General features: G+C 38.6%; 1 protein-coding gene across 1 annotated transcript in view; it reads right to left on the bottom strand.

The window, feature by feature from the left end:
- The window catches only part of LOC103461272 (syntaxin-binding protein 5-like), a 165,762-nt gene that overhangs the window by 29,660 nt on the left and 111,406 nt on the right, over positions 1 to 24,696 (bottom strand). Inside the window, exons 21-25 of the mRNA XM_081604843.1 lie at positions 19,056 to 19,160; positions 13,623 to 13,676; positions 10,414 to 10,593; positions 2,685 to 2,786; positions 836 to 1,075 (exon numbers count right to left, since the gene is read on the bottom strand). Of these exons, the coding sequence (XP_081460969.1) occupies positions 836 to 1,075; positions 2,685 to 2,786; positions 10,414 to 10,593; positions 13,623 to 13,676; positions 19,056 to 19,160 (681 nt within the window). The remainder of the gene's footprint in view (positions 1 to 835; positions 1,076 to 2,684; positions 2,787 to 10,413; positions 10,594 to 13,622; positions 13,677 to 19,055; positions 19,161 to 24,696) is intronic.

The following is a 24,696-nucleotide window of genomic DNA, read 5'->3' as shown; positions in this document are numbered from 1 at the left end:
AATGCACATATGATTACACGATTGCCAGTATTTTTACTGACAGCTGCTGATGTTTCCTTAGATACACATGTGACCAGACTGATGTCTTCAAGATTTGGACAACTGAAAAACATAAATTGTAAAAACAAGTTTGTTTCAGCTGTTTTACTTAAGACAGCCAATTTTTAAGAAAGCCATTACTTAACACAAGGTTTCTGTTTTACTTCAGAGGAATAAGGACGACTAGTGCATGTTTGCCTGCTGCTATTTAATCATGTTCAAAGTAAACAGCGAAGCAGCAAACCCTTTTGAACTATTGAGTGATAGCAGTAATTTACAAGATCAAGGATGACAAATTCCTGTAAAAGTTCTCTTCCACTACAGATTAAATCCAATTGAAATAAATGAGCTTCCTATGCTTGCTGTGTTTGACTTGCATTGTTCTAAGAGTGAAACATAGAGCACTTAAGTCTGCAGAAAATCTCCTGCCATTATACTAAAAGGGGCTCTTTTGCGGAAACATGGTATTTCGAGAGGTTTTAGGGTAGATGGGCATGTAATCACACCATTTTAAGAAAAACAACAAAGAAAAACACACCGTTTTCTCAGTTCCCTTACACTATTTTTATTAAAATAATCCCATTCTGAAAAAATAGGGAAAATGCAACCTTTAATTTGAGCACTTTAATGATGTAAAATGAACTCTTGCATTACAAGAGTTTGATTGCTGTAACGCCAGTAAGGCTTTTCCACTGATTATTCACAAAGGCATACGTATTTTAAAACAACACATAAATAAAAATAGCTCATGAGCTACACTTTGTGTCAGTAAAAACCTAGAAGTGCTGGTTCTTACCACTGGGGCCAACAGTGACAGGGTCCTCCATCCTCTCCTCGTGGTCAGTGGGGATCGATAGTGGGATAAGGATGACCACTCCTAAGCTAGTCCCTACCCACAGACATGGTGTGGGCAGGGCATCATTCTTGCGTCCATAGGACTCTCCAAACTGCAGTGTGGTGATAGCTTCTTTGGTGTCCCTGTCAATGCTAGACACGCTGGAACTGCGAGAGCGGCTGAAGGAGTTTTCACGACTCTCTGTAGCAGCGGCGGCAAGAACAATGGCCGAACACACAGGCATGGCGGAAACAAAGAATGAGGAGACAGATGGGAAGCAATGATGGGGAGAAGAGGAGCAAGAAGGAAAGAAACATAAGGTAAAGTTGTGAAAAAAGTTTTTTTTTTTTTTTTTTTTTTACAAGAGTTGGTGAAAGATTAGTGGGGAGGAATGGTAGCACAACAGAAAGGAGGTATGGCAGGACAAGGAGTTAAAAAGAAAAAGGGCATACAGGAAGGAAAAGGAGTGATAAGCATGGTCAAAACATTTTTAAAACTCAAAAATGACTAATTTCTTGACTAAGTGATGTAAAACACTGCAACAAAAATGCCTGTGGATGGATGTCAAACACTTAGAAGCAAAGTGAATATTCACAGTAAAGACACCTGGACAGAAACACCACCTCTACCTGAAACAAACACCCGCACACATGAAGAAACACATACACATTTATGCTTTAAGTTTATTGACATCATACTAGTCCTTAGTCACTGACAGGACTCCATCTGGCGAGACACGCAAACTCACACACACTTACACTCTACAAACTGCACCAATTTCAAAGGCTTCTTTAACTCCATCTCGGCATTCTGCGTCCCACTCCTCCATTGTGTGCTTAAAGCTTCCATCATGAAAGCATTTCCGTATTGCTGCATTTCTGAATAATTCAGAGCCAAGAGACGTTCAGTACTGCACTCTTAGACTGATGTTACAAAAAGTGGAGGCTTTATGGAAAAGCAAGTACAGATGGGTGCAGAGCCTGGCGTACGCTTATCAAACAGATTAATTGAATCCAAATGGATATTAAAAGGCTGCATCTTTTTTTTAGCACTTTACAGTATTGTGATGGGAAAATATCCAATCCAATTATCTTTTACATAAATTTGTACTACCAGCGCCATTAAAAAGTATTTTATTCCTTAAACCTTTACCACATTTTGTCCAATTCAAACCAAGAACATCAATGCATTTTGTCAAGATTTTGTGTCAGGCCAACACAAAATCATTAATACTTATTGAAGAAAAAGCTTATATGGTTTTCAAACCAGTTTCACTCTGCAGATTTAACTTTTTTGATAAAAGAAACAAAAAAAAAAAAGTTTGAAAAACTGTTTCCTTTCATTTCACAATCATGTGCAACTTTGTTTTGTTGCACTATGTAAAACACAGCAAAATACAATGATGTGTTCTGGTGGTAACGGGACAAAATGTGGAAAAGGTCAAGGGTTACGAATATTTTTCCAAAGTGCTTTTATTGAAGACATGTTGAACATTTGATATTTAAATCCCAGAATACCTAAGCTCTCCTTGTTGATTAAACACAACCTAAGACGAAACAAAAAGAGGAGATCTCCCTTGACCATAAAATCAGTACCAAGCAAAAGGCCTGTGAAAGATTTAGCTGCTCTTCTATAAAGATGACATGACCCACCCAGTTCGTACACCGTCCAAGACAAGATGACGCAGCTGAAGGCATGTTCAGATGACACAGGGCCACAAGACGAGTTGATATTCTGACTGACGGACGGACGCAAACAAGTCAGCAGGACAGCGGTAGGTGTGTTTGTGTGTCTGCCGAAGCCCCCTTACCTCTCTCGTTCCAGCAGTACGCGGCGGTGGTGTGGTGCTCGTCATGGGAGTACATAGTGACTCCGTGTAACTGCTGAAGCATTGCCCTCCTTGATGCATGCCCTAATTGTCCCCCAACAACATGAACCCCGTAGAAGAAAACCACATCCCCGTCATGGCCCAGAGAAACACGTACACAACACCAGTGCGCACAAACAAACAAGAGCAGCAACGCAACAGACGAGATGGACGGATGAACAACGGTTCCAGAGAACAACAAAAAGGAAGAGAAGAAAAGAAAGCAACTGAGCGTGGAAAACATTTCTTCAAAAGTATACGGCAGTGAAAGCGAAGCAGTAAAAGATGGGTGATCCGAGCTCGGTTTCTAGTGACCAAACAATGCATCTTCACGTCTTCTGACTCTTTATGCTTAACAACGTGCTCATGATTAAGCTCAAGTGTCGTGGGGAACAGACACTGCAAGCAGGACACTGTGACAGATGAACAGATTCTGAACTATTGCATGACAAAGTTGTAGTGAACATGAATTTTAAATTAGAGATGGAGAATTTGCAATTATTTTGGCTAATATTACTAAAACCACACTCTCTGTGTTTATTCCCTAAGAAACTCTGACCCTTACCTTAACTCAGGTATTTTAATATTCTGCCAACATTTACAAATGTTAGTGTGTCTTATACTAAGCAAAGGTTGAAAGCTAAGTATAGGCGACCATATTGTAATATGTGAAACTTTCCGTTTATGCGCTTTAAATCTTCCTCCACGCATGCGTATATAATTTTCTATCAAAGAGCTCCTTTTATCAATTTAAGCACCTCACTTGTGATTTTAAAATAGCTAATTCTGAGTTGTATTTTTGAGTTTTAATCAGATCATGCTGACTGATTCCAATCACTCCATAACTTCCCTAAAAGTTTTGATATTTTGAGTTGCCAGTCACTTTGCTGGCCAGTTGAAAACACACAGCTATTGATTAATTAATTTCCACAGTGTTGGAAAAATAAATAATTATTCTTTTCTATTTGTGCATTTTAAAGATGCATCCAGAGATTAATCTGGAAATGTAGATGGACTGAGAAATCACCTGGATCTTCCTTGTGGCTGCAGCAGCTGGTTATGAACTCAACAATCGTATTGTTTTTGATCAGTGAATGCATCATAGCTAAGCTCTGACAGATTGTCTTTCAGTTAGCAGACACACAAATAGAAAACTGTGATAATCATGCTTATCTATAATGTAAGATTTCCAATAGTTTAAAAATGTTTAGACATTTTTGAAACTGTTTAACTGCAGAGTTGAGAACCACAGGTCACCCGCTCTCAGACGTGGTGTAAAGCTGCTCCAAATGTATATAAAAAATATTTCTGAGTAGAAAGGCTGCTTTAACTCTCCATTGAAGCTATAAATATACAACTGAATAAATAGTATAGCACCTTACATAACATTTTTCTCTCTCAAATATTAATTTGGACTTTGCTTTGCTGTTGTTACTTCATGTGTTTTGAATGAGTCTATATTTTTCTCAAGAGTCATTCAAAACCTGCAAAAAGGCAAGTCAGCTGTAGCCTCATTTGTAAAGGACAGATGATGTAATTCTGTGCTAAATCCAAAGGGATTTTACTGTATTGCTACGTTTTCATTGAGTAAAGCAGCTCTTTACATTTGGGCTACTGGTGAGGAACCAATGTTTTATTGTTAGATCTATTTTTATTATTTAAACCTCTGAAAGATGAATCGGCTAACATCAGCAAGTCAGAACTGAATTGGGGATCAGAAATTGGATACAAAATTGCAGATCAAATAATCTGTAATTAACATTATTTCCAGTTCAGTTTGGAAACTGAACTGGAATTTCACTAGTTAAAAGTTCACTCATGCATCTATGTGAAAAGATACAACAAAACATGTGGGTAAATCATTGCTCTCTTTTTTTTCCAGAACCTCTGCTATCTCTGACAACAGTGCTGCACGCTGCAGCAGGCATCCGTGAGCATACAATGGACCTCTGTCGTGTGTCTGGGCGGCGGCAGCCTGCTTTCGCCGTGTGTCACTGGGGTGTGTTTACGCTGCGTGACAGAGCCTGTGGGGTGCTGGCTAATGAAAGTCAGGCACAGTGGTGTTCTGACAGGACACAGGGACCCCTTGGGGCCCCTAACAGGGAGGCATAGACAGGCTAGGCGGTATAGAGGAGGTGAGACAGACAAGAGCTAAACAGTGCTATGTTCACGTACACCTGCAACACAGAATAGAGACATGGACGAAAGACTGGAGACAATGCCTAATTCTATTTTGTTTTTTTTGGGTGGGGGTACTTATATTGACTTGTCAAATTTCAATGCCTAACTGGTAAAGACTTTGTCTTCAATTTGTAACAAATTAAAGAGCAAAAGAAGCAGCAAGAGTATGGGTAAGAGTAAAAACAGGCCAATCAATCTTATGTTTGAAGTTCAGCGAGCCACAACAGTGCGTTATGATTTAGCTAAAAAATGTGCTGTACGTGAGCTTCACTAACTGTAAACAAGACTCGCCAACTAATTAGTCATACAAAGTACTGAACTATAAATTGGATTGTTAATATTTAATACATTTGCGCTCAAAGTAGAGTCGGTGCTGTACTGTACGTTCAGTCGGGCTTCCCCTGCCATTTCCCTCCTCTGTCTCAAGGCCTGGCATGTAGGCCTCATTAACATCAGCCTCATTTCTCGCACTGTTTTCTGACCTTTAATTATTTCAGTTATCCTGCTGTCTCTTCACCGTGGTAACCCAGCGCAGCTGCTACACAACAGTCCCAAAGGTAGGTAACCGATACAGTATAAGCAAAGGTGAGCCAGCAATTGAAAGGCTAATTAAAAGAAGTTGCAGTGTGTGAAAGAAAAAAAAAAGTTTATCAGAGAAAATTGTGATAGCACCCCTAGTGGAGATGCATAAGAAGTAAAATAAATCCGTTTTTTTTTATTGCAGTAGTATATTCTCACATGCTTTATGTTCTTTTATCGTTAGCTCATCCCTTAGGTTTTCTACAGGACTTCATGTGGACTAGGACGCTGATAGGCTAATTTTATGTCTAATTGTTTTGTATCAATATTCTGTTGAAAGACATAATGATGACCCATTTTCACTTGAATAATCTATTAGGGAGAAAAACGGTTCCACAGTTTCAGAGATTCTCCACCATTCTCAACAGTGAGCATGAGGTTTCTTTTCACATGTCTATCTTTTGTTTCCTACCAAACACACCTGGAGTTTGTTTGTTGACAAAAAGCATAATCTTTCCCTGGCAAAAGCAGAGGGTTCCAGTTAGAGTCCCAGTAAACTTAGTAAACTCCACAATAATGACCAATATTTGTAATGTTAGTGCTATTTTCTGGCATCACTCACAAACAACCAAGAGCCTGTGATGGTTGTTATGGAGACTTGGTGACCCCAAGATGCCCCTCTTTGTTACAACACTGAGCTTCAAATATACTAATTTACTTTTAACTTATTAGTACACAAACACTTGTGGAAAGCTTTTCTACCTTTGACCTATAACCTACCAGATACCTGAGGTAATTGCACGAGACTCCAATGCAGACAGCTAGCACAGCAAATCCAAGGGACTTGATTGCTTTGAAGGGTTCAACTTACAAGCAGTATTCAGAAGAGCTTACTTTGCCTGAACACCAGCCAGAATTTTGCTGATAGCCAATACCAGACAAGAGTATTAGAAATTTGAACACAGTCGAGTATGAGCTGTTGCTATCAAGTGGCGATAGATTTGTGTCATTTTCCATGCTTGCACTGATCTGCCTTAGAAGATTTGCAAAAAAAAAACATGAATGGAAGATGTATCAAAGTAAGAAAACCTTCTGAAACAGGCTGTAAATAACTCAATATAAGCCACGAAATAGGCCAACTTTAAGTGTTGTTATATCTCCACATCCAGGTTGAGGTAGGGTGATATGGTACTGCTGATCATTCTCATTATTATAACATTTTATGCCATATTTCTCAAGCAGTCTGTCAAACAGCAATTATCAGAGGTCATAAATGCTTGAAATCAAGTGTGAAAAGGAGTGATTTTCTCTGTTGTCAGCGATGCTCTCACTGGTAATGCACCTGTAGCCAAGAGAGCAACTTTAATAAAACATTTAGCTTATGGTAATGAAGAACTGCTTCCCTCCTGGTTCCAGGTCACTCTTGTATAATGAGGTTGATGAAGATAGCAGTGCGACTTGCAGAACTGATATAAAGAGCTCAGCTTTGACTGCAACAAACAGCACTTTACTCTGGTTGGTAGAATGTACTTTCATTAGCTGTGAAGACTCCTGAAAGCATTCATGGAGCTTACAAACAGGCTGAATGCAAATCGTTACAGCTTTGAAGACCAGCAAGGATTTGAAGAACGAGGGATTTGAGAACGCAATTTAACCTCCAACTGACCAACTTTTGCTCTTTCTTTATGCTTGATGTGCGTGCAGGGTGGCAACAGTAGCTGTGACATTTCGGCGGCTGTCACACTGTTGAGTCTCCTGTGGAGAGATCTGCCTTTCGTGACTTGACTGAGACTTTTTGTTGATCTGAGAGAGCTCAGAATAAAAGTGAAAATAGGTTCATGAGTGAAATGGGATTGGCCGACCCACACTGCCAGAGACTTTTGAAAGTTTACGATCAATGGGGGGATTACACGGGGCATCGATGCACTCCGAAGTCAACTCATTGTTTTAGGTTGGCTGGCTTTACTTTAAGATGATGCATTGGGCTGAATTACAGCTGCACAGTAAGATATTTTTTTACTTTAAATTAGCACACAGCAGTTTGTCACAACAACTTACACAATAAGGTCAGTCAGGCTTCAGTCAATTTTATGGATAGCCAGTTTAAATATTTTCTTTGAACTTGCAGTTTCCTTGGAATGTGTAATTTTTCAGAGCATCAGCCAACCAAATCAACCTCTCTCTGTGTGACTTTTTTTTGTTGTTGAGAAAATTATATTAGATTCCAGTTGAATAAATGTAAAAATGCTCAACATCACCATAAATTGTTGATTATTCAACTAAGACGACGCCAAAGATTTCCAGAAACATCTCTTTCTCTCTGCTGCCTGGCAGTGACAGACTAAGTACAAGAACTCACTTGTAATTAAATGATGCAGTCTTAGCTGAGAAGACATTTTCATGTGTCAGTCCTGTTGCCCATACCTCAGAAATGATGTTGCTAGAAAAAAACCCATTTTCATCTTGGATTTGACAGCGCATGGTTTTGCTGCCATTTGCTTAGTAAGAGATAAAGGGGCATTGTTCGAATGTAAAACTGAATCATGTCTCCCTTTACATGGTGAACAACAACACTGAACAGAAGACACAGACTTTGCTAAGACAATTTTATGATGGTGTCTGTCTTCATTTTGAGAGAACTGTAAACTTCAGTAGGTTTTGTTTGGAGCTTTGTGATTGACCAAGACAAAACAGTACATAGTTGTAAAATAGAAAAGAAAAAAAGAAAAAAGAAGTGGTTTCAGTCAGACTGGATGTAAAGAGAAGTTTCTCTCATCCTTACATAAATATGCTTCATTGTAGCTATAACTGTAAATTTAAGGTAATTATGCTGTAAGAAAGTAAGCCTCTATCCTACTCCAGGCCTTTTACATGCATTAGGAAAGTTGCCCTAAATTTAGCTCAACCCGTCTTACTGCAACTCTAACCATCTTTCCTGATCCTACTGAAGATGAGCAACCCCTGTAATCAGAATTATTTTCAGTGAAATTTCTCACCAACCATGGAGTCTTGCTTAAAGGCCAAAAACTGTTTGGAGTCATTTAGCAAGGCACAGTGAGATGTTTAAAGCTTAGAATGTTCTTTACTGCTTAACTGTACTATAAATGTGTGCCCAACGTTATCCCCAATGTTCTCTAACTTTAGATGACTTTACAAGACATCTGTATTTATACTTAAACAATTATGTGCTACTTTGTCCTGGTCCATCACAAAATCCATTGAAGTTTGAGGTTACAATCTAACAAAATGTTGAAATGGGTTGAAACACTTTAATGAAGTGTATATAAAATTTTTGAACGAATGATTACTCAGACACCCATTTACACTCTCGAAAGCATGTTCCTGTTTCAGTCATATCGCTAAAAGCATATTTACACACAGAATATACATCATGGTATGGTGGATACACCATTTTTCCATTAACGTAGAAATTGTAACTGAGTGAAAAAAGGGAATTAAATATCACGTCGCCAACCTCTAACTAGTACATTGAGATCCCTTAAAACACATCAGTGATGCTGTAAGTTAAAAGTTGTGATAACAAGCATAAGATATTTGGGATTTTGAAGAGGAAAAAAAAGATGCTGTGAAAAAATAAAAAAACTTATCTTGCAAATTCACTTTACATTGCACAACCTTCAGGCCTGGAACATGGTTGACACAAGCAACAGTTCAAAAGCACACAATGCAAGGGTTGTTTCTTGCATTTGAAAGAGCTTATAGTCAAAATAATCCGAGCTTGCAGTCAAATTATTGAGCGGTGATGCTAATGCAAGGTGCAGAAATCCTGTTGCACATAATCAAATGAATAGCTCAAAAAGAGTTTCTTGCAAAAAAAAAAAAAAAAAGGCTTCTCATATTACAAGTAATTCAGCTTGGGTGAACATATTTTCCCAGTCACTGCACACCAGATTAAGACTGCTCTGTTGAATACAGAACATCAGTCAATAGAGACAATTTCATTCTCTTCAAACCTCATTTCAGTTTTAAGGTAACATGACTCTTCTAGGTTTTTTTAAAGCATTTCTCTGTGACTTTTCTGGCCACTCTATTAATTCCATCTCTATTAATACTATATCTTCACTAGATTACATTGTTTAAATCTCCCTGTTAATATGTGAGGTCCTTGTGCTTTTATCAAAAGTTTCAACTTTACTGTGCAGGAGCAAACATCACCAGTGCTCTACCACCGTTGTCATGTTGTTATTTCCAATAAGTTTTACCTGGTGCAGCACTCTGTGTGCATATTTCAACAAATGTAGTTAGAAAAGAAAAATCATGCATGCAAAACTTGAAGTGCTTCTTTTTTTTAGTGATCACTCTTTCCTACTATGCTGTGGTTATTGTAACTATTATTACTATTGCCACCATTGTATTGTATTACAAACCCTATTAACTGCTGCTTGAAAATTTTCTCCTGCTTTTTGTTCTTTATTATCCTTATTTTATAGTACGATTCCTTTGGCTCTCTTTGAGTCATCAATATATTTTTTTATTTGAACAAAATATATTGAAATTAAACTCCAGTTGGTTTTCAAGGAATCTGCCCATATGCACAATTTGGAGGTGTGTGTGTTATTCACGTCAGTCTTAGCTCAGTTTTAAAGGCTTTTTTTTTTTCCTTTGGTATTGTCTTAGTCTTGTGTGAAGTGGAACCGAACAACTAATATACTGCGTACAATTAGAGTGGTAGCAGACTTTCCTAAGCATATTTTTGACTTGACCTTTACTTTTTTGCTGCAAATAATTAGTTGTTTATTTGATTATGAGACCATGTGCTCTCTCCTTTTGAGGAGTACAAAAATCAGGGTGCCATCTTGCATTAGCACATGCTTGCCTTGTGTTAACTATGTACCAGGCCACAGTTCACTTACCAAAGGGACAGAGGGTAACATGCAGCTCATTAGTTATGTCGGGGGTGGGTTATGTTATGACGGTTTTAAGGATGGGAGTTGGGAAGACAAGCACACACCTTCAGTGTGGGACACAGGCAAAGAGATCTCCATGCAAGCAGCAGACTGGGCCTTTCGGAAGGGTGGTCGGCCAGGGCCTCTGCGGGTTAGCCGTGGCCCTTCAGGACCCATTGGAATGCGAGGCTTCCCCGCCGAGCAGGGCTGAGAGGTGGGACTAGTGCAATGTCCATTGACATGATCTGTAACAACGGCAAAGCATTAGCAAACAATAGAACGGAGGGAAATGATAAGTTTGTCCAACATATTGTAATCCACAGCTGCAACATCCATCTTTATAGGTCTGAAAGTAGGAAGTGAAATCAAGACATCAACTGGTCTTTTTGAATTGCCATTAGGAAGCAGTTTGGAGAATGTGTCTTTTTGTTTCTAGAATGGAATGGCAAGTATACTTCAGGGCCAATGAAGATGGATATGTTGCAGTGTAAGAGGAATAAAACCTGATTGTCAAGTAGGAAAATGACAGTGAAGGACAGGGAGGTGAGTGCGTGGCAAAGGGCTGAAAAGAGGTTTGAAGGTAAGTATGTGCAAGGAGAAGAAAGAGATGCTGTGTCCAAAGAAAGGAAAAGGAAAATGCAGAGTGAAATTTGTAAGTGCAGCTTCCTCGACTCTGTGCCAGTAAAGAGATGAAAAAAACACACAAAAAAACAGGCATATTTCATCTCCACTTTGTGTTTTTATCACCGTCGGTAAATTCTGTTTTTAGCAGAAGCTATTAATTTCTTCATCTAATCACAAGCCTTAAGACATTACCAGCTAAGCTCATAATAAACCTTTAATATCTGCTCTGTTATTCCTGTGCAAATTATTTTAGTTGGAGTGGATACAGAGTCACAGATGGTGCTCACATGAAAACACTTGTTACACGCTGGAATCGTGGCTTTGCATGTTTTCCCCATAGGGACCGCATTTGTTGCTGGCTTTGTCTTTATTTAATGGAGCGGGCCTACGGGACTGAGCATCGGAGAATAAAATAATTTGTTTAGAATTAAACCCTATTAATGAGGCAACAAAAAGAAAGCAGGGCAGTTTGGATTGGGTGGATTCTGATGTTCAGTGTTAGACAGACAGATTCTGTCGGGATCATCATAATTAACAGCCCCATGAAACCCGTGCCTTTGCGTGTCTGTTCTCTCTTGTCCTCAGAGAAAAAATAAATAAAGCAATGCCCTTTTTAAATGACATCCTTGTAATAAAACCAAGGTTAAAAGCATTTGGGGTTGATGGGAATGTCTGATGGAATTGCCTGCCTTTATTACTTTTCTCCTTCTCTCTCCGATATTCTTGTCCAGACTTTTATGAAGCTTGAGGACAAACAGCACTATGCTAATTGCTAAAAGCAGTACACAGTGTCTCCTGTTTTCTGGTCTCTTTCATATGTCTGCCTTTTCAGATCCAGTTTTCCATTCAGGTGCTTTTGGCAGAAATAATCCAATTTCAAAGTGAAGATGAAAAACTCTGGGGTGCCACCCAATCCACGTGCAACACTCACATGGGTTCACAGCAGGATGGACAAATGTGGTACAGGGAGTTTTTTTCCTCAGCATGTAAAATGGGGCTAATGGGAAGCCGCATGTTAGTATTCATGTCTATCTGCCTGTGTGTTTTCAAATAGGGATGCAGTAACACTAGCCTCTCTCCAGATGTTGTGTTTGAAACCCTTAGTTAACCAAAATGATCTTGACCTTATCCAGAGCACGCTGATCCATAAATCTACTGAAAATAATTATTTACACACATCCACACAAATCAGAAAATGTTCCATCCGACAGACTGCATCAATTTTTCCAACTGCAAAGTTGCTCCTTTTCTTTAAGAAGACAAAAAATGTATACCCTTGTGATCTTTTTCATATTTTGACTTGCTTCAACCACAATCTTTAATGCATTTTTACCAGGTTTTTTATGACAGACGAACACAAGGGCAAGCAGATTAGTGAAGTGCAACGAAAGTGATAAATTATGTTCAGATTTTTTGCAAATGAAAACCTGAATATTGTATCCAAATTGGATTCCCTTACTCCAATCTGTTAACAGAAATGTTATTTTTTGACAGTCATTCCAATATATATATGATAGTTTTTCACCACCGTTGCATTTTGCATGAAGGCCAAAATATTTAATTTTACTCTTTAAGGCAAAAAATGTTATATAACCTAACAATGTTTTTAACTTCTCACAAATGTTGACCTTCATCTATCTGCTGTGTTTTTTGGTTTGCACAATACTGTTTTTTATTAACACTTTTCTTACTTTTCTTACTTTGTAAAAAAATTTAAACCATGTATCATTTCCCCTCCACTTCATCTACAACTTTGTGTTTGTCTGTTACATAAAATCCCAATGAAATAGATTCAATTGTGTGGTTGTAATGTGATGCATGAAAAAAGTTCCTACTTGTTGTCAAGGATAAACACCAACAAGATGGTAATTCTTTTACTAAAAAAACTAAAGTAAACGGTTTGGACATTTTTTATTCTGGCATAAAAATTTTCACTCTTACCATTGCTGAAAATAATATTACTGTACCTTCATTAAAAAAAAAAAAAGTTTGTAATGAAGTTAGTTGGAGAGATAAGTAGGGACAGGCACGTTTTATGTTGAAAAGCAGAAATTGTCAGTGTGGACATCCCATGTCATACTGCAGAAGGACAGCAAGGGAAACCCGAGATCATGATGTGTAGCAGTTAGAGGTGCATGCGGGGGTGGACGCGTTGTATCTGTAATGTAGGTGATCCAGTCAAAATGAAGGAAGAACTGTTTGAGAGAGAAATGATCCAGTTACAATGAGAAAGGGCAGCGAGTGATCCAATACTGAAAAGCAACGGTTGTCGATGAAGGAAAGATTGAGGAAAACCAGAAGATGGTCCAATCATGGCAAAAGCGATAGAAAGCCTCAACTTTGAATATGAGTATGAGTTACAAAATCACCTTTATAAACACTTGCAAAATGTAGAAGAAACAGACACAGTAGATTCAAATGAAATCAAAACACGCCAAAGGGCCAAAATAGACAAACACCTCAGGCCGACAGTCTTATGGGCTGGTTGAAAAAAAAAACAGAGAAAGTCATAAGGAAATGGAAAAAGTAGTGAGAAGAATAAAAAAAAAAGGTTCTTAAGCAACAGAAAAGCCTAAAATCTTTGAGAAAAACAGAAAATAAACAACTTAAAGGAAATCAAGTGAAAACTGCTGGCTTTCGCCTACCGTACCAAGATCAGTCTTAAGATCTGTGGGCAGACTTAACTTTCTGCCGGGTCCCTTTACTGAAACAAAAGAATAGGAAACAAACAACCGGTTAATCCCTTCAAATAAAAATAAGTAAATAAAGGAATTAAATAAATAAGAAGAAAACAAAGCTGATGTAATCTATGTTAAATAATGAGAAACAAAGTCCAAAAAACAAAACAAAATAGAAAACTTAATAAAACATAACTCAGTCAAATGAACAAGGAACCAGTGCATGCAGATTTGTGCAGTTGCATAAGGCAGGCAAGACGCATGCTCTAAGGTTTTCCCAGGCCATTGTTCACATTGTTCTACAATACTAGTAACACCCAAGACTGATGTGGTGGTAGAAAACCGCTCTCTGTTGGGTGAAACGATCACTTTCTCCTGTTCATTGAATTATTTAACATCCATTTGTTTAGTTTATTTAGAGTATTTAAAAGGAAATAAATTCATGTCAAGTGCTTTTTATTTTCAGAGGCCTGGGATGTCTCACATGGAGGCAGAAATAAACAGAATGACACCCCATGGTGCCGATACAACAGTCACAGTCAGACACTGAAGGCAACGGAAACAGCTCAGTGAAACATTTTGCAAGCATTTTACAGTAAGTAGAGAACTGTAAAGGTTGAAGTTGAGGTGCTAGAAGTCAGTTCCATCTCAAAAAAAAGAAAAAATAAACCAGAAAAACGGATTATTGTTTACTTATTTCTTCTGAATGATTTAGTTGACACGTGGAAGACAGAAAATGGTTTTTATATGATGCCTGGTAATTTTAATGACCAGAAGAAAAATGGCATGACCATGAATTTCAGTTTTTTTTTCTGTTTATTTTCATTTCATCTTTGTTTTTAATTTATTGGTGGAGGGCAAAAAAAAAAAGAAAGAAATCAAAGGAGTCAACAGATTTCTTTGTGAAAAAGAAGTGGACTCAGGTTTCTATCCTTCTGCTGTTAAATGCCAAAGAAACAAAGAGCGCAGGATAGGAGGTAAAACACTATTGTTAAAATTTTGACAAAAGTAAACTGGGTGGAGTTTTCTCAAGATGCTTTCGTCCACAGATTTACCTCCAGTTCAGTGTTACCTGATACTCCAATGACAATGATATCATCTTCTGGAAAATACTGGGGAAAAAAAATCTAATTATACAGAATAAATTAGAAATGTATGAGGGCATAATTTAAAGAGTCTATTTCTGACTCACTTCATTGGATTTTTTCCAACATTGAGTGCAGACCTTCAGATTAATGCTACTAATGAGATAACAGACGAGCACTTATGTTTTTCATATATATTAAGGATCTGATGCTGCAGCAGCAATATGAAATACTGACTGCAAGAGATACAATAACAGGAAAACTATTCTCATATAAACCTGTTGCACACAGATAGTTCTCGCTGTGCAATTGCTCCTTCGCTGACTGAACACCTCATAAAATCATGTTAATCAGAACAAACAAGTGGGGCTGATCTGATGAGCCAAGGGGCCAATCAGCGTAAAATTAAGAGTAAGCCTAATAATTGATTGCAGTAAGACAGTGTCTTTACATTGCATGTTAAACATATAATGTCTCGCAAAAATATTCACCTTCTCTGTTTATTTTGCTTTTTTTTTTTCTTGCAAAACAGCTTTGAGCTATATTGGATTTGGGGTATTGCACTAAATACAAGAGATCCTGAAGGTATGGTGGTGGTAGAATTATGATGAGGTTTCATTATTGTATATTCATTGAGTTTGCAATGCCTCACAAAATATCAGCCCCTTATTTTCTTTTCTTTGTCCTGCAACTTGAACTCATCACAGTTTTAAGGGGGAAGGGAGCATTACTAGAAGCTAGGGAAGAAAAACATTCCAAAAGTGTGATCCTGAATATGTTACTTATACATTTATGTGGCCTGAAAGAGTTTTTTTCCATCTCTCAAATTTCTTAATTGAAATTTTCAGTTGGTTCTTTCATCTTAACAACTGCAGGCATAGTAATGTAGAAGCTCCTGTTATCAATACACAAAACAGATCTACTGTAACTGGTGTCACAGTCAGACCCCAACTCTTGCCATGAGCAAGATTAAATTCACACAACATTACAAAATTAGTGGATCAGATCGTAAATGGACTCTGTACTTAATCTGATTCTTAGTTAGATGTGATTAAATGCAACAAAGCTCAACCAACAGCAAATAAGGTGAATATTTTTATGAGACACAGTGTATGATTGGTTAGAGAAGTAGAGAAACAACACATTTTTTTCCCAGTGGATGTCAGTTGTATGGAATACATGGTAATTTTTGTGTTAAATTGTTCACCATGTCATGGTGATTTCATGTCACTTTAAACACAATAGCAGTTTTTGGAGCAAAGGCTTCAAATGTGATGTCAGCCGTCTTTCCTCGCTCATTTGCATATCTTTATGTGAAGAAATTGCACAACAAATGATTTTCCATTGGTTGCCCTACAGCAAAAACCATCTTTAAAGTTATTTTTCTGACCCTGCGAGTACTTGCTTTCTCTCTACAAATATAAAACATTTGCTCAAGGCAAAAATAAACATTTAACTGTTCTCCAAAATGCTCTGGCAGTGCTCAGCAGTTTTTTCTTTTTTGCACTAGGCGAAAGTCGACATTTTATCCTTCCACACAGACAAGCCATCACTTTACAGCCACATACAGTGGCTCTTAAAAACATCTACAAAAAGTAGACTTTTTGTATCTTGACTGCATAATGATAATTTGCACCTACTCTGCCCTGATTCTTCAATGACAGACTCATAATCACTGTTCGGTATTACAAACCTTAAATCTACGAAATGGGATGCTGACATCACATATGAGGCTAATTCATGAGACTAAAACACACATTGCTAAACTGACAAACAGAGCAAGCTGTATTAATATTTATCAGCCCTGCAATTGGCCACTCAGAGGGCTCATGCAGTTAGAGACAAGACAAGGCGATGACGAATGTTAGCCAAGAGGACAACAAGATAAGTATGTGAGTTTATTGACACACAGACAAAAACCCCGAGCACTACGGTTTGGGAAAACAGCTTGTCGCCTTTTAGTGGCAGAGATGAGTGACTCTAGAGGAGGCACTTGTTGAATAATGCCACATAGGAGCAGTATCCAACTGGAATGCAACCCCTTCCTCTTCTTCTTAAGCCCACCTGCGTCACAGCATTGGAGAGTGAGGAGGGATCCAAGGTCAAAGCCCAGGGCTGGTACATACGGCAAACATCACTGCGTGTGGAGCAGCGGAGACAATGACACCGCCCAGCAATCATCCACACAAAGCATGGAGCACACTGAAAAAACAGCCAGACACACTTTCTTCCCAGCAACAACGTGCTTGTTTACACTGCAAGCAAGCTCGTTCATGAGTCGTTCTGTTGTCACCAATGATGGCTAGGGAAGGTCTGATTAAGTTTTTCCTGCTGAATCATAAAAAGTATAGATTTATCTCAAAACCTGCATAATGTTCCCCATGTCTCTATGGTATTTCCATAACTCGAGTGCTGTAGAAGTCAGAAGTTTCACAGTGCTTTGCAAAGAATTGCAATCCCCAAACTTTTTCTAATTTTGTCACCTTACAACCACAAACTATGTTCATATTAATGGTACTTTAGGTGATACAATATAACCATGTGGTGTAAAACGCTAACACTGTTTGGGGCATTTGTATTTAGAACCTTGTGCTGCAATCACAGCTGCAAATCTTTTTGGGTACGTCTCCAAGAGCTTTGCACATCCATTCTTCTTTGAAATATAGCTAAAGCTTAGTCATATTGGATGAGGAGTGTCTGTGAATATCAATTTTCAAATATTTCTGGAAATTCTTAATTGGGTTTAGGTCATGATTTCCTTACTACCTTAAGGTCCAAGCCATGCGGGTGTATGTATGGGGTCATGTTCCTACAGAAATGTGAACCTTTGCCCCAGTCTCATGTTTTTGTGTATCTAAGAGGTTTTCTTGCAGAATTGCCCTCAACACATATTAACTCTGACAGCCTTTCTTGTTCTCACCAAAGAATAGCATCTCCACACTATTATTCTGCCACTACAGCGTTTAGGAAGAGGGAGGAGGTCTGTTTCGATGCAAGAGTAGTGTTAGTTTTCTGCCAGACATGGCATTTCTCATGTTTGTCATAAAGTTACATTTTTGTGTCATTTGACTAGTCCTCATCCTTTCACATTAGTGAAGGGAAGTTCAGCTCTTTTCAGAGAACCGGTTCTGGGAGCTGTGCTTTTTTGGCTCCCAAATAGCTCCAAATGTTTATTATATCCTGCAGCCTTGTATTGATTGACTCACCTGACTGTAAAGTTCTCATTAGTTAGACCGTCTTTTTGTAAGATACCATCCATCCATTTTCTGCCGCTTATCCGGGGTCGGGTCGCGGGGGCAGCAGCTTCAGAAGGGAGGCCCAGACTTCCCTCTCCCCAGCCACTTCTTCCAGCTCCTCTGGGGGAACCCCAAGGCGTTCCCAGGCCAGCCGAGAGACATAGTCCCTCCATCGTGTTCTGGGTCTTCCCCGAGGCCTCCTCCCGATGGGACGTGCCCGGAACACCTCACCAGGGAGGCGTCCAGGAGGCATCCTGACCAGATGCCCGAGCCACCTCAACTGGCTCCTCTCAATGTGAAGAAGCAGCGACTCTACTCCGAGTCCCTCCCGGATGACCGAGCTTCTCACCCTATCTCTAACGGAGAGCCCAGCCACCCTGCGGAGGAAACCCATTTCGGCTGCTTGTATCCGTGATCTCGTTCTTTCGGTCAGGACCCAAAGCTCATGTCCATTGATGAGGGTGGGAACGTAGATCGACCGGTAGATCAAGAGCTTCGCTTTTGTAAGACACCGCTAATAATAATTATCTTCCACCAGAGCTGTGGATCTCTGCAGCTCATACACACCTACCACATGACACTTTGCTGCTTCTCTGATTAATGGCCTAACAAGGCAGTGAATATAAATGCACATTACATTCTTTGTTTTTCTTTAAGTAAACAAATGAAATGAAAAAATGCATTTTTTATTCTGCTTCATGATTATGTGCCATTTTGTGTTGATAATCATACAAAATTCTATAAAATAATATGCAGTTTGTGAATGTAAAGTGCCAAATGCTCAAAAGTTCAAGGGGAATCTGTACTTCTGAAGGGACTCACTGTATTTTTTTTCCATTTTTCATCCTCTAATAGTGTTTAATTATGTCAAAGGTAATTTAAATAATTCGATTTCTGCTATCCTGTTAGTAGGGCTGCTCACAGTGTTGAAGCATAGCAAGCATGCAAGGTGAACACTGAAACAACCACCATCCTAAAACTAATGATCCTGTCTTCCTCACGTATTACATGTTTGCCACAGAACAAAAACCACAAGCAGGTGTCCGTGAAGAGGCCAAGATCCATGAGTCATCCCTCATCTTACCATTGTCCAGTAAGTAAAAGACTGGACTGCAGTGGCTGGCTCTCAGACTGGCCACAGGCTCTGGCAGGATGCGTGGATCATTGTGAAGGGAGGTTGGGTAATGAACTGAAACAGGAGAGCCAACAGAACAGACACAGACTTTTGAGGGAATCATGGGAGAGACGAACACATTGGGTGAACTGGGGAGAAGAGAAACTTTGCAGATAATAGACAGGAATCAGATCTGAAGGTATAAAAAAAGGCATTAATGAGATATTTAGAAAATATTCTATTCCATCAACAGCTGACCACTCAGCAGTCTTGATTTGCTCCTAGCATAACAGTGAAAGAACTATCAATACTACCACAAGTACAACAAAAACTACCACCAGCCACAACTATTTATGACACTGCTACTATAACATAATATTTTTGTGATAAACCAATTATAGCACAAACATACTGAAACATTTTTAACACAGTCGTAGTGCTATATCCACAAACATTAACAATAAACCAAACAATTATTGCCATGTTTCTAGCCCAAGTTACTTAATAAGCAATGCATCTTTCCCTCAGCTGCACCAATATTTGTTATTCTGATATCTAAAATCATTTTGACTGCAAAAAGTACAACTAACTGGATCCCATGGAAACAATGACAAAGATTTGTACAGCTGATACAATCAGCGTCACATTGACCATAGTACTTATTATTTATTCAACTATAAAACTACTGAAAGTAAAATGTAAGACAATAAAGCTAAAATCACATGTAGGTTTTGTCAAAAGAGATTTTTCTTGCTTATCTTAGTGTTTGCAAATTCCAACATGAAAAAAAATTACAAACCATATAATCCCATTTTACAACTAGACAATGTAATATTTACCTAATCGTCAATCATGTATCTTCTTTGTATATTAATGTTTTGTTCATAATGCTGTGGCAATTCAAAGATCATTTCAGGTAATTTTGTAGAGATTCAGTAATGCAATGTGTTTGCATACAACCATCTCAGTAATGGTACTAATTAATGGAAATGGAAAACTAATGGAAAACTAATTGGTCATTGATTATACCAAGACAGTGTATTTACTGCATATTTTTAGTATGCTATATCATTACACCAGGATTCAATCAGAAACTGCCACATAGAATTCAAAACATGCCACACAAAGACAGACGTTACCATTATGTTTCATTGTCTATTTATTTTGTATTTTCACATTTAGAGAAGCCGGTTTTCTCTGGACTGACATGACTTGCGCCTCTCATGATAGCAGCTGTGTTACGTTTGTGCTGCTTTGTTTTTCAAACATTGGTTAAATTTCTGGTGCAGGTGTTGTATGTTTGGACAATTATTCCTTCTGGTTTTGGATGATGTGCTGCTGGAAGGATTTTGACATTACATTTTTACTTTTGGACAGCTACTATGATATGTATCCATGGCAACGAGGTATGCTTTGTCCACCTGGGAGCTGCTGACTAGCATCTCGAAAGCTCAACCAATGCCTGACCTCTGACCCCAAATCCCAAAGAAGTTTAACAGGAGGCTTCATGGAGCTGAGAGAGAAGGAAGAAGTTCAAACCATCTCTGCCATCCATCACAATAGGTAGGTAGAGATTACATTAGTTAGCACCTAATATAATATAGTTATACCATATGGTATAACTATATTATATTATAATACCCCGGATACCTCGCCCGGAACGTTAGCTGGAGATGGGCACCAGCAACCCTCCCGACCCCACTGAGGGACAAGGGTGAAAGAAAATGGATGGATGGATGGATATTATAATATAATGGTGTTTTTTTCTCCATGTTTCTCTTAAAATATATTTTCTGATTAAAAGAAGAAAACAAGAATGTTGAATTAGCATTTTTTTTAACTTCGTTATGGAAATAGAGACATTGATTTATGTGTACTGTCGCACTTCAAATGGAGTCAGTGTGACAGGGAGGGAGGGCTGAGTGCCCTGATATACAATGATGGACTTACAGGTGGAGTCAAATATTTACTTGTTCTCATGAAACGATTGATAAAATGGGATTTATTCTTGACGGATAAAGTGTTTATTTTCTCAAAACTACATTTTTTTTTAACCTTTTCCAAAGTTTTACTCTTGGTAATAAAGTTATTATAACTTTCAAACAGTGTATATTTGAGGAAAATTTATACTTTTTTCATTGGATTGTTGAATTTTAGCAAAATATCTTACTTTGATATAATTCTGCATAGTTGTTTTGTTCTACTATTAAGTCTGAGGTTTCTCACAATTAATTGCATGGAAGTTTCAGGTTTGAAGGACCTCTGCTGAATTTATCCTTCTAGGTCCAGTTCCCATCAGTCACTTCCGATCTTATTAGACTGACTGAGGGTCAGCTATAAACCCTACTACGGCTACTTGTGGCTGGAAATTCACAAGAATAAAGGTAACACATAACCCCAAAACCACCGACCCCTGGAAATAAAAAGAGGCATAATGTGCCAGGTGTGGAGGGAGACAATGTGCAGTCAGCGGACAGGCCAATTACTGCATCTTATGGCAACAGAAAAATAAGAAAAATGTCAAAACAGAGAGATGAAGATTTGTTAAGAAGAAATCTACAACTATGCTTTTAGTTACCGACACATGGGGTGAATAAGGACAATTGCCGACTTGTTTAATAAGCTGTCTGAGGGTGTATACGGCTTTGAGCAGACACAGCAAACCTGGTTTGCCAGGGGCAGAGAAGTAGCATCTAATAGCCACAAAGAAGAGTGGCAGTGTGTATTCATCCAGAGAAAACAGGCCGTGAACTCTCAGTCTGCCAAGCAGAGCACAGCTGTGCCGTCTAATATTACTGGAACAATAACACGTTTCTGTGTGTTTTTTTTTAATCATTCTCCAATTAATTTGCAACAGGTATTGAGATGCAGGGGAAACAATTCTAAAGGTGATCGTATTAATTTTCATCCTGTAATTCTAATGCTATAAAACGGTCTTTATATGCTTTATGGGTATGTTCTCCTATCGACAAAATGTGAATCAGAGATGTTCACGCAGTGTCATGTTCTACATACATATACATGTGCTTTTCATCCATCTATACATACATCATGTCTTCTTTTAATGAACCAATGACAAACCTGTTGTTAAAGTGAATGCCCGTGACCTAGACGACGAGACAGCTGTGAAAGACGTGGCACCACAAAAGAAAAGAACATCTTGTCCTAGTCACGTTATTTTGTCCTTGTGGTCTCAACAGAAGGCAAGGCTGGTGAGAACACATGTGAAAACAGGTGACACATATCCTACATTATATTCTAAGAGGGAAAAAAATAATTTTGACAAACTCAGAATATATTGTAGTAAAAAAATGTGTGGGCTCTTTAAATGCATGATAAACACTACGACTCGTAATCTTAGCAAATTAGCTGCAGTGCAAATAAATACTAATTTACAGCACTTATTTATGGTTGTCCGAATCAAGATAATCAGTCTTTTAAAACGTTCCTTCAAAGCCTCAAAACGTTTCCATGATACTGCTACAACAGTTTTACATCGTTTAAATATCATGTTGCTCAATACTGCCTCTCCCCCACATGTTCCTGCAAACTCTGCTGGCCGAAAAAAAAGGTAACTACACTTTTTTAACCAAAATTTATGCTATTTATCAGAAATCAAGAAGAGGAATGGAATCAGATTTTAACTTTTACTCAAGTCAATTCCTGGAAAGACTCACATCATACAAAATAAAAGTTTTTGAGAAGTCTAGTTGAGAAGTCCTGTTGAAAGACCTTAAGCAGCCTGTTTGTCATTAAAAACAACTTCAATGTGGCTCAGTCAAAGAAAAAAGGGCCAAAATTCTTCCATAGAAAGTTCAAATTTGCAAGTTATCTCAAAAGCACCATAGCACTTCTTGCCACCAGGAGTGGCACAACCATTTAATCGGTTTAGGTGGCAATTCGATTTTCAGATACATCTCATCAATAGCCACTTAAACATGTCGAAACACAAAAAAAGAATAAATTTGAAAATTGGCAAAAACCTTTTCAGAAAATTGAAGAACAGACGCTGAGTTTTCTCCTACTACTTCACACAAACCAACAGATTAGGAGCTCAGCCCAAGGACACCTCAGTATATGGAGTGGGAAGACTGAGAAAACCGCCAACCCGTCAATTGACAGAAGTTTCTCCCTATCCACTTCTGATCTGCTAGACAACTGAAAGGGCACATTTCATAGTCTAATTTATGCATTATACCCTAATCAAGAGATTCCAGTCTCTTCGTTCCAGTTGGACACCCTGAGACGTGGAATGGGCCGACTGAGATCAAACTGCCAACCTTTCAATTGGCAAATGTTTTCCTTTTTAATGACTGTCAACATGCTACTATTGTTTGTTTCTCAGTAAACCTGTAACATACACTGCTTCATATTCTTATTATTATTCTCCACATGCAGCACTGTTATTTATTATACACACACGTACATGCTGATGAGCACATTAGGGTAATACAGGGCTGAGTGTCTTGCCAGAAGACACTTTGAAGCATGAAGGACAATTTAACGGGCTGTACTGAGCCGACAACCTTCCAATTGGTGGGTGACCAGTTGAACACTCAAGCCACAGCTGCCAGAGTTGATGCCAGCTCGTTCTTTCTGGGTAAGCCCTCAGGGTCTGCCATTTTGGAACCGGCCACAACATTAGATAAGCTAGAACTTTACACCACACTTGCCCCCCAAAACAGAGCTCTATCAAAAAGAGGTCTTGCAGAGATAACTGGGAGATTCTTATCAAGGAAGCATTTCTGTGCCCTTGGCTTTCTGAGGACAGCGGGAGGAAGAAAAGCTGAGGTTTTGACGCTGAAAATTGTGTCAGGTGAGTGGCCTCTTTTAAAGTAATTTAAAGGCCCAGATCTGTGGGGGTTTGTGAGGATAGAATCTAACAAAACAACATGCCTCAGAGCCAAGCAGGGTCATCACCTGTTTGGACAGGTGCAAAGATGAGGTGTTGGCAGCTGGTCAGGAGGGCAGCAGCTGTGGTCCTGATGGATGGTCGTCAAAACACTACGTTTTTTCAGAATGAAATAAAAGGTTCCCATCATGGCACAATTCCCAAAAGTCTAATTTCTCTGCAAAGTGAAATATATTGACAACCTACACATAACGAAACCTTTAAGTTATCCACATTCACATGTTTGATAAACGGACTCAATCCTGTCACACAGAGGTCTGCTTTGGCGTACCTGTATCTGGGAGAACAAACTAGATTTTACTGCAACTCTCTCTTATTTCGACGATGTAACATTTTCAGTCCAAAACATCCTCAACTCTCCTTAGCCGTTCCCAAGAAATTGCTGGACATAACCTCACAGACAGCCAAAGTTTTAAATTAGCCACTATCTGTTGAGAGGTCTCAGAAATTGAGTGCAATTTCCTGAGATGTGAAGAGATTCTTAAATTGTTCCTTGTCTCATCAAAAAGAAGAACCAGACTGGAATAAATTGGCCATCAAGGCAAATATTAGAAAGGATTTCTCACTGACAGAAATTATAGAAGCAGCATCATTGCTGAAACAGGCTCTCAAAAATAGATTTTTTTGATGACACACCACTTTATTGGGTGGCATCACATTACTCTGTATTATATTTCCCAATATTCATTCTCATCCCTG

The sequence above is a fragment of the Poecilia reticulata genome, chromosome 2 (genome assembly GCF_904066995.2).
Source record: "Poecilia reticulata chromosome 2, P_reticulata-male-v2, whole genome shotgun sequence".
Taxonomy (NCBI): Eukaryota; Metazoa; Chordata; class Actinopteri; order Cyprinodontiformes; family Poeciliidae; genus Poecilia; species Poecilia reticulata.
The sequence above is the reverse complement of the archived record's forward strand: the minus strand, read 5'-3'. Positions and strand labels throughout refer to the sequence as shown.